The following is a 12,154-nucleotide window of genomic DNA, read 5'->3' as shown; positions in this document are numbered from 1 at the left end:
CAAATTGAAAACTTTCTTTCAGAACTCATATTTTTGAAACAACAACCAATGACGTGGTCTAATAATTGCTGCATTCTGCATTGTAATATTTATTTAGAGGTTTGAGTTGTACACCAGAACACATAGGCGCATTAGTGAATCAGCATTCCCTGAGGTGCCTGAGCAGTCAAAATAAAGCATCAATGAGTTTCTGCCTCGGATTCACAAGGTTGGTTTTGCACTGTGTATGTGTTCATCATATGCTGTGGACACTTGACTACACCAGATGATATGTATAGAGTAAGGTGGAAGGTGGGGGGTGGGGAGTGGCTGTGCTCCCCTGGCCATCAGATTAGACCACTGCGACGGAAGTTGACATTTTGTGGGCTTCATGCCCTGTGGATGAGATCTAATTGCCAACTACTCCATTATAGAATTTGAGCTTAGGATCTGGCCGACTGAACAGGCTTGTGTGTGAAGGCATCTCGACTGAGGAACAAGTGCCAGTATTTTTTTTATTCATTCCTGGGGCATGGGCATCACTGACTGACCAGCATTTATTGCCCATTCCTAGTTGTCCTTGAATTGAATGGCTTGCTAGGCCATTTCTGAAGGCAGTTGAGAGTCAAACGCGTTGCTGGGCTCTGGAGTCACATGTAGGCCAGACCAAGTAAGGACAGCAGATTTCCTTCCCTGAAAGACATTAGTAAACCAGATGAGTTTTTCCAACAGTTGACATGGGTTTCATGGTCATCAGTAAGTTCTTAATTCCAGATATTTTTTATTGAATTCATATTTTACCATCTGCCGTGGCAGTATTCAAACCCAGGTCCTCAGAACATTAGCTGGGTTTCTGGATTAATAGTCTAGTGATTAGCCACTCGGCTATTGCCTCCCACTGTTGACATTGCTGACTGTCACCATGTGATCTATTGTACAGTAGGGAGCAGAGTTGGCTTTTGTCCTGCATAAAATGTTTAAGTCCAAGAACAAAAAGGGACTTGGGAAAAATTGCCTTCTCAAACCACCACCTGCCTAGCATGGCTGATCTTGGTGCTCTGGGAAAATTTGCTCGAGATGCTAATCTAACTGTGATCATTCACTTTCTATCTGGAAGCAGCTTCACATCCAAGATACTGCAACCTGAATTTCAGGTAAATAACTCCTCATCCATAACCTTTCATTGAGTTACCTGTGTAACATTGTGAGTGACATTCTAAACTGATGTAACAACAAAGTACTGGAAATACTCAGGGGTTTGGCAGCATCTTTGGGGAGAGAAGCTGAGTTAATCTTTCTGCTTCCTCTGCTGTAACTCTAGACCAGGAATGGAAGTTAATTGGTTGGGGTGGTGGTTGAGGGCGGTGGGGGGGGGGGGTTGTGTTTGTGTGTGTGTGTGCGCGCGCGATGGTGTGGGAGGAGGCCAAAAATACTGGTGACGATTGACGTATCACTTAGGATGTCATTCCTGGGCATTGGTAATATTAGACTGGGTGGAGGAAAGTATTCAGAATGTTTGGTCACCTTGTTGAAGTGTGAGGGTGGAATTTTGAAGGGGTGTACAGCTTTGAGGAGGATCCTCTCCAGGTGACCTCCCCCAGTACATTCATGGTTGTCTCAGGACATCACCCCAGCTGCATTTGCTGGTCAAAGAGGCAAAATGGGATTCGGTACTTGATAAGGAGGAGCACTTCGCACTTCACAGGTAGTGGGAAGAGATGGCACTTGGTGTTGAGGTTTTGAAAAGATAGGAGAGCAGTGAGGGAATGCTGCCAATCACAATAGGCCACACCTTGTCACCAAATATCTTCCAGCATAAGCCATAATGCACTGCCAGTAGCCATCAAAATCACTGTGATCTTAAACTTTGTTTCTGAATCCTTTCAAGGATCAGCAGCAAACCATAGTGGAACTTTGCAAGCAGATGCTTATCACTACATCTTCTTGGTCACTGATATCCTCTTTGCCAAAGCTGGACAGCATGTTCACTTCATAACGTATGGGATCTTGCAAGGATAAAGGGAATTGGGAATCTCTGCCATTTCTTTAGGTGTGGGATATCACATGATTACAGAAAATATGATTCTTGTGGCTGGGTGATTTGGGTGGTATCCCTGCTGCACGATGAGGTGGCTTTTTCTTGCCACCCTCCAGCAAGAGTGCTTCCCTCCTCTCCCTCATAGCTTCCAACATGGAGACTCAGTCAGCATCGAAGAAACAAGAAACGGTTCTGTCAGAGCACCAGGCCTTTGGTTCTCCTGTGACACCTCATGTCTCTCTGTTGCTGAGGAAGACTTTGACACAATCAGTGAATTTCACCATTAAACCCCGGTGATGGCTGTGGTGGGGAGTCCAAATCTGTCCCACATTTGATTTGAATCAGCTCCAATCCCACCCCTCATTGGCTCACAGTATACAAAAAACTTGTCTGAGTATCAATTAAGGGCTCACCTCCTCCTCTCTCTCTCTCTCTCTTCCTTCTTCCCCGCTCCCCCCACCTCTCACTTGACCACCCCCCACACCCCCCCCACTCAATGTTAATCATTTTCCAACTGGAGACAGATCTCTTACCCGGAAACAAGCCTGATTCCTGCTTCCTTCCTCGGTGAGGAAAATACAGGCCAGAGTTTCCCGTCTGCGACCTCTCATCAGGACTGCCTGATATGTTGGTTTCACCACCGCTTTTCTGATGAATAGCCTTTCTGTTGCCACTTGTTGGCTAGTGGCGGGTAAACATCTGGGGCTGGATTTTTAGGCCCTATCAGTGGCAGCGCAATGAGTTGGTGGGGGAGTTGGAAATGCTGACTATGTGTCAGTTCACCAACACCATCCTGCCCCCAGGCTGATTCCCCAAAGGTGGGACTGGGAGGAGCAGAGGTTCCTACTGACAAGTGGCAGACAAACAACCAGGGATGAAGAACTTTCAAAGCCTATTGTCAGGTAATTGGAATTCTCCAGCCAGCCTGCCAGCTCCCTGAGGCATCAGGGACAGCTCAGCTGCCTGGTTGCAGCCTCCTGGCACAAGCCTGGTGCTAGGGCTGGGAGCAGTACTTTGTCTCCAGGCTGTCTTAGAGGACCTCACCACTTGCTTGCTTTCAGCTGCAGACAAGGGCTATCCTGTGAAGGGGTTCCACCATATTCCCCACCCCTGACAAACCCCACATTGCAGCCTGGCTGTTTAGGACATTTTTCTTTAAAAGTTAAAAATGTTGGATAAAGTGTACCCCCATCTTAAAGCATCTTCTCTCTATCTCTCACCTGAAAAAGCATATAACTGCTTCTTTCATGCCCTTAAAGCTTCCTAAGTGCCTTTCAGCTTCTAGCCCACACACACTCCTTAATTGAATCCTCAGCCCATTAGTTATCCAGCCTGGGGGAAAATCACAGCCAAGTGACAGTTCCTGACAGTTTGCAAACTTCTGACCCCAACCCTGATGTTGGGATCCCAAAGTCCATGGAGAATATTCAGCCCCTGGAGTTGTCCAGACAGTATCTGTGATAAAGGGCGCAATCTGCTCCCAGGAGCGGGTTCCCACTAAGGCAAGTGGAGGAACCTGATGAGTGGGAGGCCAAACATTAGCTTCCCAACATCAGGATTAACATTTGCAATCAAGCTCAGGCAAATGGGAAAGACGTCCCCCCAGGTTGGATAATTAATGGGTAGAGAGTTGGCTAGCTGTTCAATTAAGGGTAGTGTGCAGGCTCAAAGCTGGAGGGCCCCGAGGGGGTTTTAGGGGGAATGAAAGAAATAGTAACCTGCCTTTTCAGGCAAGAGAGAAAATGCCTCAAGATCCAATTTCCCAATGCCGAAGCTTATTTGCATACATCCACATCGCATGCATGTTCATTAAAAGACCATCTCACCAGAATCAACTTCCTTTTCCAAATTAAGTTATCGGCAAATGGCCAATGCATACCTGCAGATTTACAACAGTATTTAAGCAGTGTGCAGCAGATTATGTAGTCATCTTGCTGGAATTAGAGTTGGTAGCCATTGTTTTGTTTCTCTTTGGGGAAGATTACTCAATGAAGTCATCATCGGGTGGTGGCAGACTAAGGACCACGTGGCAGGGTGGATGGGCTGAGGGAGGGATAAAGAGAGCCAGGAAGGGAAGATGAGGTTGCAGGGAAGTGGGAGGGAATGAATGGTCTTGCATGTTGTGTTAAGGGGTCTAGGGTTGGGAGGGTGCTTCCAGGCAGGGATGGTGGGAGGGTGATATTCTAAAGGTGGGGGGGGCGGGTTAGCTCTAACTATGGTAGTGTCCATAGATTTGGGTTGAAGGTATTGGACAGCAAGAGGAAACAGTCACAGTGAGAAGAGTTAGTGGGATGCGGTAGGGTGAAAGGCATAGGGTCATGGTCAGGTCGTGATTGATCTCATGGGGATCACAAAAATGGAGCAAACAGGTGGCACAGATAATGGGATGAGCCCAATGGGGAAGATCCCAATAATATGTTGCTTTATTTAGAATCTCGAGGGTCCTGGGTCGATGGTTGTGGCTGATAATAGGGTGGATGGTATGCTTAAGCAGAATGACAAATGCATCTTGAGGGTGATGGAGGGACGCCCTGCTGTTTTTGAAGGAGAATGTGAGGACATGGCTTTCATTACTGCAATTAATGCTCCATGCAGATGGATGTATAACTGAACAGGAGTGTTCATCTGTGCCCCTCCAGGCACTGGCGCTGTGGTGTTGAGACTTCTTACTCTGTGGAGGGAGGCCAGCAGATGACCAGATGGATCACTGTAATTTTCCCACAGATCCCCTCAGGCATACATGATGCTGGGTCCAGGCAAACCCTGCACTCCCACGTGCTATGGTCCGGCTGAGGAAGAGGTTGCAGGGGTGCTGACTTCCTACTGTCCCGTCACAAGATTCACTGTGCTCCTCATGCGTGCGTGTCTAATATGCTGGCACAGCCGTCCTGCCCCGGTTGGAAATCACTCTCACCGTCACTCCCAGTTTATGCTCTAGACTGGGAGATACCCCCACAGTGTGTAGTTTGCAATAACAGGTTCCAGTTCATTTTCTTTATATTATCATTGTGAATTCTATCTGAGTCAACATTCGGTATTTATTTATAGTTAAACAGAAAAAATGCAACTTGCTTCTCCAGCTATGAAACCACAAAGAAGCATGAGGAGAGAGGCAGGTTGACTTCCTTATAGGTACCTGAGTGGGAATAAAATGAGATCCAGTGCATTCTTGTCTTTTCTGACCCCATGTAGTCAGTGCTATTTGAGACAAAGGGAGGCGATTTTCCGATTTCGCCATGCCTGGCGCAGAACGTGCAATCCCAAAAAATAAAGTGCGGACCTGAAACTGGGTTCCACACCTAGTGCCAAAGAGTTTGCAGTTGTCCCCATCCCTTTCCAATGGCACAAACCTGATCACAGCCTTTCTGGATACGAGGCTGATTAGCATGAGGTGGACTTGATTTTAATCTCATCAGCCAGTTCAGCATGTGATTGTCCCCCTGCCTGGCATGTTCCCACCTTTCCGGCAGGATGTCACTAGTGGAGACCAGATGCAATGGCCACACCAGGGAGGCTCAGAGGCCAGTGAAGCCCCCAGGTAGTTGGGGGGCATGACTGAGCAGTGTCCATCAGGCAGTGCCCACATGGCACACTGGCACTGCTCATCAGACATGTTGACAGTACCGGTTGGGCACTGCCAGTGTGCCAGGAAAGGGCCGAGGGGGTGAAGCCTGAGTGAGGATGGGGCCTATGGCAGAGGGGCCTTAGTGGCGGCAATACAGGGGGGCTATGATGGGGGTGATTTATGCAGGGGAGGTACGATGGAGTATCATGCAGAGTTGGTGGTGTGGGGTGGTTGTACAGGGATGGAGCATGAAAGGGGGCATGATGAGGTGGCATATCAGCAATTGGGCAAGGGGGCTCATCAGGAGGATCCGAATATAGGTAACCCATGTCAAGGAAGTGGGTGGGGACCATGTAATTTATGGGAGATGGGGGTAGGTCCTGATATCCGTGAGGGTGGGGGAGGGGCTGTCCCAGTGCACTGTGAGATCAGGGCCCCTATGCAAAACAACACCAAGCTCTCTACAGCTGGCCTCACCAATGTATTTAAGCACACACAGTACCCCCACACAGTACCCCGTTCCCCCACAGTACCAGCGTGGAACTCGCCACTCACTCAAAGAGTAACTGAGTGCAGGGACGATTGCGTTCCAGAGCGCGCATGATGCATTGCTGTGGGTAATAATAGAGGTTTACAGCATGGCAATAGGCCCTTCAGCCCAACTTGTCCATGCCACCCCTTTTTTTAAACTCCTAGGCTGGTCCCTATTGCCCGCGTTTGGCCCATATCCCTCTATACCCACCGTATCCACGTAACTGTCTAAACACTTTTTAAAAGCCAAAATTGTATGCAATCACTCTGGTATTCACATCATTATGATACTTAGGATTGTTTTAGAAAAGTCCCACCTAACGTTTTGATTCCAAATTAGCAGAAGTTTTATGAAATTACCGTACTGATTTATAATTGCACATACAGCAAATACCACGAAGCTGTGACTGTTAATGTTTAAACTGTTTAAAATTTTTAATATTGCAGGCAAAGGTTCTCAGGAAACTTTCATTTGAAGTTTATTTCCAAGGCTCCAACCAATCACCAAAGGCAAAAAAAACAGAGATTTAGACAGTGTAAATATTACATTAGTTTTCTAATGAGTGTGTGCTGTGAGCGACTAAAGGCTTTTGGTCCTGATGTGTGATTAAGCTGGCAGCTGACAAACCCAAATGAATAGTCCTCATTTAAGATGAATAAAATAAAATAGTGATGTCTATATGAAGAAAATCTAGAATTGAAATGCTTAAATATGTTTCCTCTCTGAGCTTACTTTGATAATGCACTTTATTTCACTGCCATTTCAGATTAATCGAGAGCAAACACTTCCATGCAACCTTTTTAGAAATTCATTCTGTATGTGAGTTGTCTGATTCTGTTGCAAGTGAAGGGTAAAAACCTGGTAGATTGTCTCTTTAAATAAGATCTGCAGTGTTGATGTAACCCTCTAGCATGGATGGTAGGAACCATTCTCACCTCTGCAGCAGGGAGCTTGACCAGAAAGACTCTCTCAGGCAATGGAAATGTGCTGTTTGTTAAAATGCACTGAATTATAGCTATTCCCCTGGTTATGACTCCTTTTTTTGGTAGCTTCCAATCTGTCGGTAAAAGAGACAGTTCGTATGCCTTGCTGTAACGGAAAATGTTGAAAACAGGAATGTAGTGACTCACGTCTTTTCTTCTTTCTTTAATTCTACAGAACACCGTGGCAGTGGCATCAGTTCAGTTGCCACCAGCAATTTTCACTCATTTTCTCGCCCTGCACTCTGTTGACAACTCGTCTTGCAAGCTGCAATTTATTGTATTCCGGAATGGCAAACTCTTTCCCAGTACAGGTAACTCGTCAAACCTTGCTGATGATGGGAAACGCAAGTGTGTTTCAACTCCAGTCGTCTTTGTCAAAATAGGTAAGATTCTATCTCAGTTTGAATTTAAATCTTGTGATAGTCTAAATGATGCACATGAGATTTCGACTTAACACCTCATGTAGGTTCTTATTTTACCTTAAGGGACAATGAAATTGAGCAGATTCGTGAACAGTTTCTATGTTCACAGCAGGTTGCTCAGCAAACCCTTTTCAAAATATAGCACTTAGCTAAAATAATTGTGGCTACATTGCTGACCTTCAATTTGTTGCTACATATGGGTGTGAAAAGGGAGATTTGAGTCTAATAGCTGCATCATAATCTCTAACATCAATTTCTATAGTTGTCCATAATAGCTCTCTCTAATTATGTAACTTATTCAAACAAGTCCATCCATCCTGAAAAGGCTTCCAGCATCCGCCCATCATTCAGCTGTATTCCAATATTGTGTAGAATATATCACAGCATAAGCAATTTGCATTTCTGAAAATGATTTTTGTAATGTTGATTGCTGTTTTATCTGTTTTCAACAAAAAAAAGGTTAGGTGGGGATCAGTAACACTCACTACACATAGATCTTCATCTCCATAAGTCATAAATGCCCATGTTAAGGATAATATAAACAAAGGTTAAAGACAACATGTTAAAAGCTGTCCTGCTGAAATTCTTACTCTAATTCATTTTCATAAGTTTTTATTTCTTTATAACGTATTCCAGTAGAATGCTTTGTAAAAGTCAGAAGTTTTGTGTTCTTTAATGACATTACGATTCATAATTTGTGCTGGAAGTTTTCATTGTGACATTTAAGCCCAGAAGTATTTCTTTTTCATCCTGTGACTCTTGCAGTCTAAACCTTCCAGATCTGTGTGCATTGTATTCAGCAATAAACCTTTTCCACTCCATTTAACTAATTCAATTTGCTTCTGCAGATGGGTGCAGCTTCGGGAACCTTACGAAACACATTACCGTTGTTCTCAGGCACTTTGCACTGGGTGCAGATCCCACTGCAGCATATTGGGATTTTGACCTTTTGGATGGGCACGGTGGTTGGCATGCTAAAGGGTGCCATATAACAGGCTCTGCAAGCAATATCACCACCATTCAATGTATGCACTTCGGTAACTTTGCAGTGCTAATGGTGAGTACACGTCTGAACATTGAATAGAAAGTTATGCTTGCTAACAAACCTTCGTATTCCCTTGAAGTTGTCCTCAATAAAGAGGAAATAATTTTACAAACTGCCTCATGAAGGGATTGTCTGAGAATAAGGCAGTAACATTCTACAGGCAGCATTAAATATAAATAATTCAGCATCATTTTTTTGCAGACTGCAGTGCTCCTGTATATTGCAGATGAACATGTTAAGTCTGGCATCATAAATTGTAGTTGAAGAAATTAGACTAGAAAATAACCAGGGAATCTTGATTTATTTGTAAGTGAAACCCTGCCTGGCGTATATGTTGATGTTTGGTATTCAATATTGTATTCCTGGAAGGGTTTCTGCTTCTGCGTGTGAATTGTATTGTACTGACTATTCCAATCAGGCATGAGACAAATGCACAGTTAAATAGCATTCTGCAAAAGACCAGAGCAGGAACAACAGCATTCAGTCCTTATTTCCCACAGCAGTAGTTGCCATTTTATTGTTATATCCAAGTGTGGGTTGATAATTTGTTTACTGATATTATTGCCTGTAATATATGCTTGACATTCTTATCCACAATAAACCCTGCATGCTGTTAAAGATGGGATCATTAGCCACTGTAGAATGCTATGAGATGTGTTTTAAAATGTTGCAAGAAAAAATGTCACCAACGCTTCTCTAATTCGTTTCAGCGTCTTTGTGTGTCTTGTGGCATACTCTTTCACTTTTGATACGCATTTCACGTTCCGAGTAATTTATAATATGGATATATATTGAGCATCATCCCGTCAAAGAAAGAATGGGTGTGACAAATTTGTGAAATAGAGTGCGTAGTGTGATCATCAACGCACACTACATCCCTTTCTAGTGGGAGCAATTTGGGAATATTGGATTTAAAAGTGCTTTATCATTCCGAACAGGAATTTTCTGATAGGTGAATTGGAGCATTAAATCGTACTCTTGCGTGCTGAAATCAGATGCATTGCATTTGCAAATGAATTAGTTTGGCAGAATTGCACCTAGATAAATAGGTTGGGTTTGCTCACATGTTGAAAGATTTGTAATTGTGTAAATGTCAAGGTATGGTATGCATTTGTAAAAGGCAGCTGTACTGACGACTGTGGAACAGAGGATAAGTGTGTGCAGAATACTAATCTGCTGTCAGATGGAGCACAGATGTTGGCCAATCATAGCATGGGTTTGTGACAGTCTGTGGTGTAATGTGATTATTATCACTCACCAAGGCATAAATCATTTCTCTTTGAAAATATTTTGAGTTTCTTCTAAAGTTCTTGGACATCCCCCAAAGTGGGGATATTTAGCCAAATGCCATCATGCTAGTCAAACTATATTCCCCCACCCCCTGAATTAGATTTTAAAAAAAGCCTTCAAATCCTCATTGTGGTTTATTATGTTATTCCAAGCATGAACTGAAATTATTGTGAGATGGTCACTCACACAATTCAAAATGAGTTAATTGTTGGTATTGCGCTATGTTTAATTCAGAAATTCTACAAGAGTGCAGATTATAGTCAACCTAGCAGGCTCCATTATAAATTAAGCAGTATTAGAGCAAGGTAATATATTTGCCAGGAATGCTACATCTACCTATTGACACATTTTACAAGATTATCTTAACACTGCATTGCACTGAGAAGCTTCTTTGGTAACATCAATGCTTGACACCATGTCAGTGTATTTATTTAATGTGAATACTCCATAAAATATGAATAAAGACAAAAAGGAAACAGCAAGCTGATCTGTGTGACTCCAAAATGTTCTAATTTGTTACATCTGAGCACACGTTAGCACTTTAATCTTCAGTAATTCACGAGCATCCAAAACAGTGATATAATGAGTGTTTACATTGGCAACTGCAGTAAAAATGGTAATAATCTGCTATAGGTAACTCTGAGACAGCTGAGTCACCTTATTTACACTCACCTTCTCAGCAAGGGACTCAGGTAATGAAGAAAATACCAGCAAGAGTATTCCTGATTGCAGTAAAACATAGAACATCAGATCTGTATTGTGACACTTTCATTATGTGGCGGTATGTTGGTTTGGCATTGTATTTGGAGTTGGGAGCTTGTATTGCGGTGATGGTTGTGGGAAACAAGCTTTGAATCCCTTTCCTCCTGTGTGAAGTTTTGTATCAATTCTTTAGCGGATCTAAATTCTCGTCTGGAATTTGAATATTTATAATGCAAAAGCAAAGTAGTACAAATGGTGGAATCTGGATTAAATGCTGGAAATGCTCAACTGGTCTGGCAGCATCTGTGGAGAAGGGGGGAAAAATACAGAGTTAGGTTTCAGGCTGGTGACCTTGACACTTCATCTGAACATTTATACCTCATTTACCATGGAGTAAAGCCTCTTTATCAATGGGTAATGAAAGTGTTGTGTCTCCCGCGTGGTAAGAACATTTCTGTTTGCGATAGCTTTGAAGACAGTCACCTAGAAGATAAGATTTGTGGAACAATCACGTGATCATGCAAATCATGACTTTGCATTGTTTGTGACACTCTTGCTTCCACATTTGTTTGAACCCTGTTATGATCGACATGTTATTTTGTAGTATTGAGATTGCAAGTGAGCTCACTTGACATTCCTAACTAATAATGCAACTCTATTAATTACCTGGTAGTCACTGAGACTATATATAGTATCCCTTGAGGCTCAGTGGTGACCATGAGCAGTATGGTTGAGGGTACAAGCTCCACTCCACTTAAGTACATAATTTATTCTGTTGCCTTGGTGCAGTACTAAGGGAGGACTGTAACCATGCCGTGTCAGCCCTCTTACTGATGTTTCAGGTTATATTGCAACATCCAAACAAGGCCCGTTCTCTCAGCATCTTGTCAACAATATTCATCTTTCAACCAACATCAGTAAAACTGATATCTAGGCATTTATTGCTTTGTTGCCTGTGGGAACTTTCAATGTTGCTGTACGCGCTTGTTGCAGTGACCCCACTTCAAAATTACTCCGTTCGCTGTGGAATTCTTTGAGATAATGTCCTGAGCTTGTGAAAGATAGTATATAAATATAAGCTCTGTCTTTCTTCCTAGTTTCCTTTCTTCCCAAAGAAAGTGCTCTCAATTTAATTTGTTGTAAACTGCTAACAAAATGTGTGTGTGATTTTGACTCATGTCTTTTGTAGTAGCAATCAAAAGATCAGCTGATCGCAATGAACTTTTAATAATGTCACCATACATATGCAAGTTCTGTGCTCAAGGTGAGGAAATTTGTAGTTTAAGAGGGATTTCATTCTTATTTTTAGCAGCTTTTACTATCTGCCCTCTCGTATCATGTGGGGCTCACATAGTACAGGTACAATAGTCATTTGCTGCTTCTGTCAATGAAATCTTTTTCCTTTTATGCATTGTTGAACTCTGCATTGTTAATTCCCATCTTAAATAGACACAGCTGTTCCCCCATCATCGACTTGATGTGGAATTGAACAGTTTGAGAACAATTCTTGTTGTGGATTTCTGTTTTTTTCCTACCTCTGGGTTGTTTTCACGGTGGCTGACACTTCATGGCCTCACTCCATCCAACAGATGTGACAA

At 43.1% G+C, this 12,154-nt stretch overlaps 1 protein-coding gene across 2 annotated transcripts in view; it reads left to right on the top strand.

Moving 5' to 3' along the window:
- Nucleotides 1-12,154, top strand: part of adgra1b (adhesion G protein-coupled receptor A1b) — a 483,085-nt gene that overhangs the window by 376,290 nt on the left and 94,641 nt on the right. For both annotated transcript variants that reach the window (XM_080205590.1, XM_080205591.1), the window contains 2 exons: nt 7,273-7,480; nt 8,368-8,576. In XM_080205590.1, the coding sequence (XP_080061716.1) occupies nt 7,273-7,480; nt 8,368-8,576 (417 nt within the window). The remainder of the gene's footprint in view (nt 1-7,272; nt 7,481-8,367; nt 8,577-12,154) is intronic.

Source organism: Carcharhinus amblyrhynchos, chromosome 17 (genome assembly GCF_965287045.1).
Source record: "Carcharhinus amblyrhynchos chromosome 17, sCarAmb.v2.hapA, whole genome shotgun sequence".
Classification (NCBI taxonomy): domain Eukaryota; kingdom Metazoa; phylum Chordata; class Chondrichthyes; order Carcharhiniformes; family Carcharhinidae; genus Carcharhinus; species Carcharhinus amblyrhynchos.
This window is presented reverse-complemented; position numbering and strand designations above follow the sequence as displayed.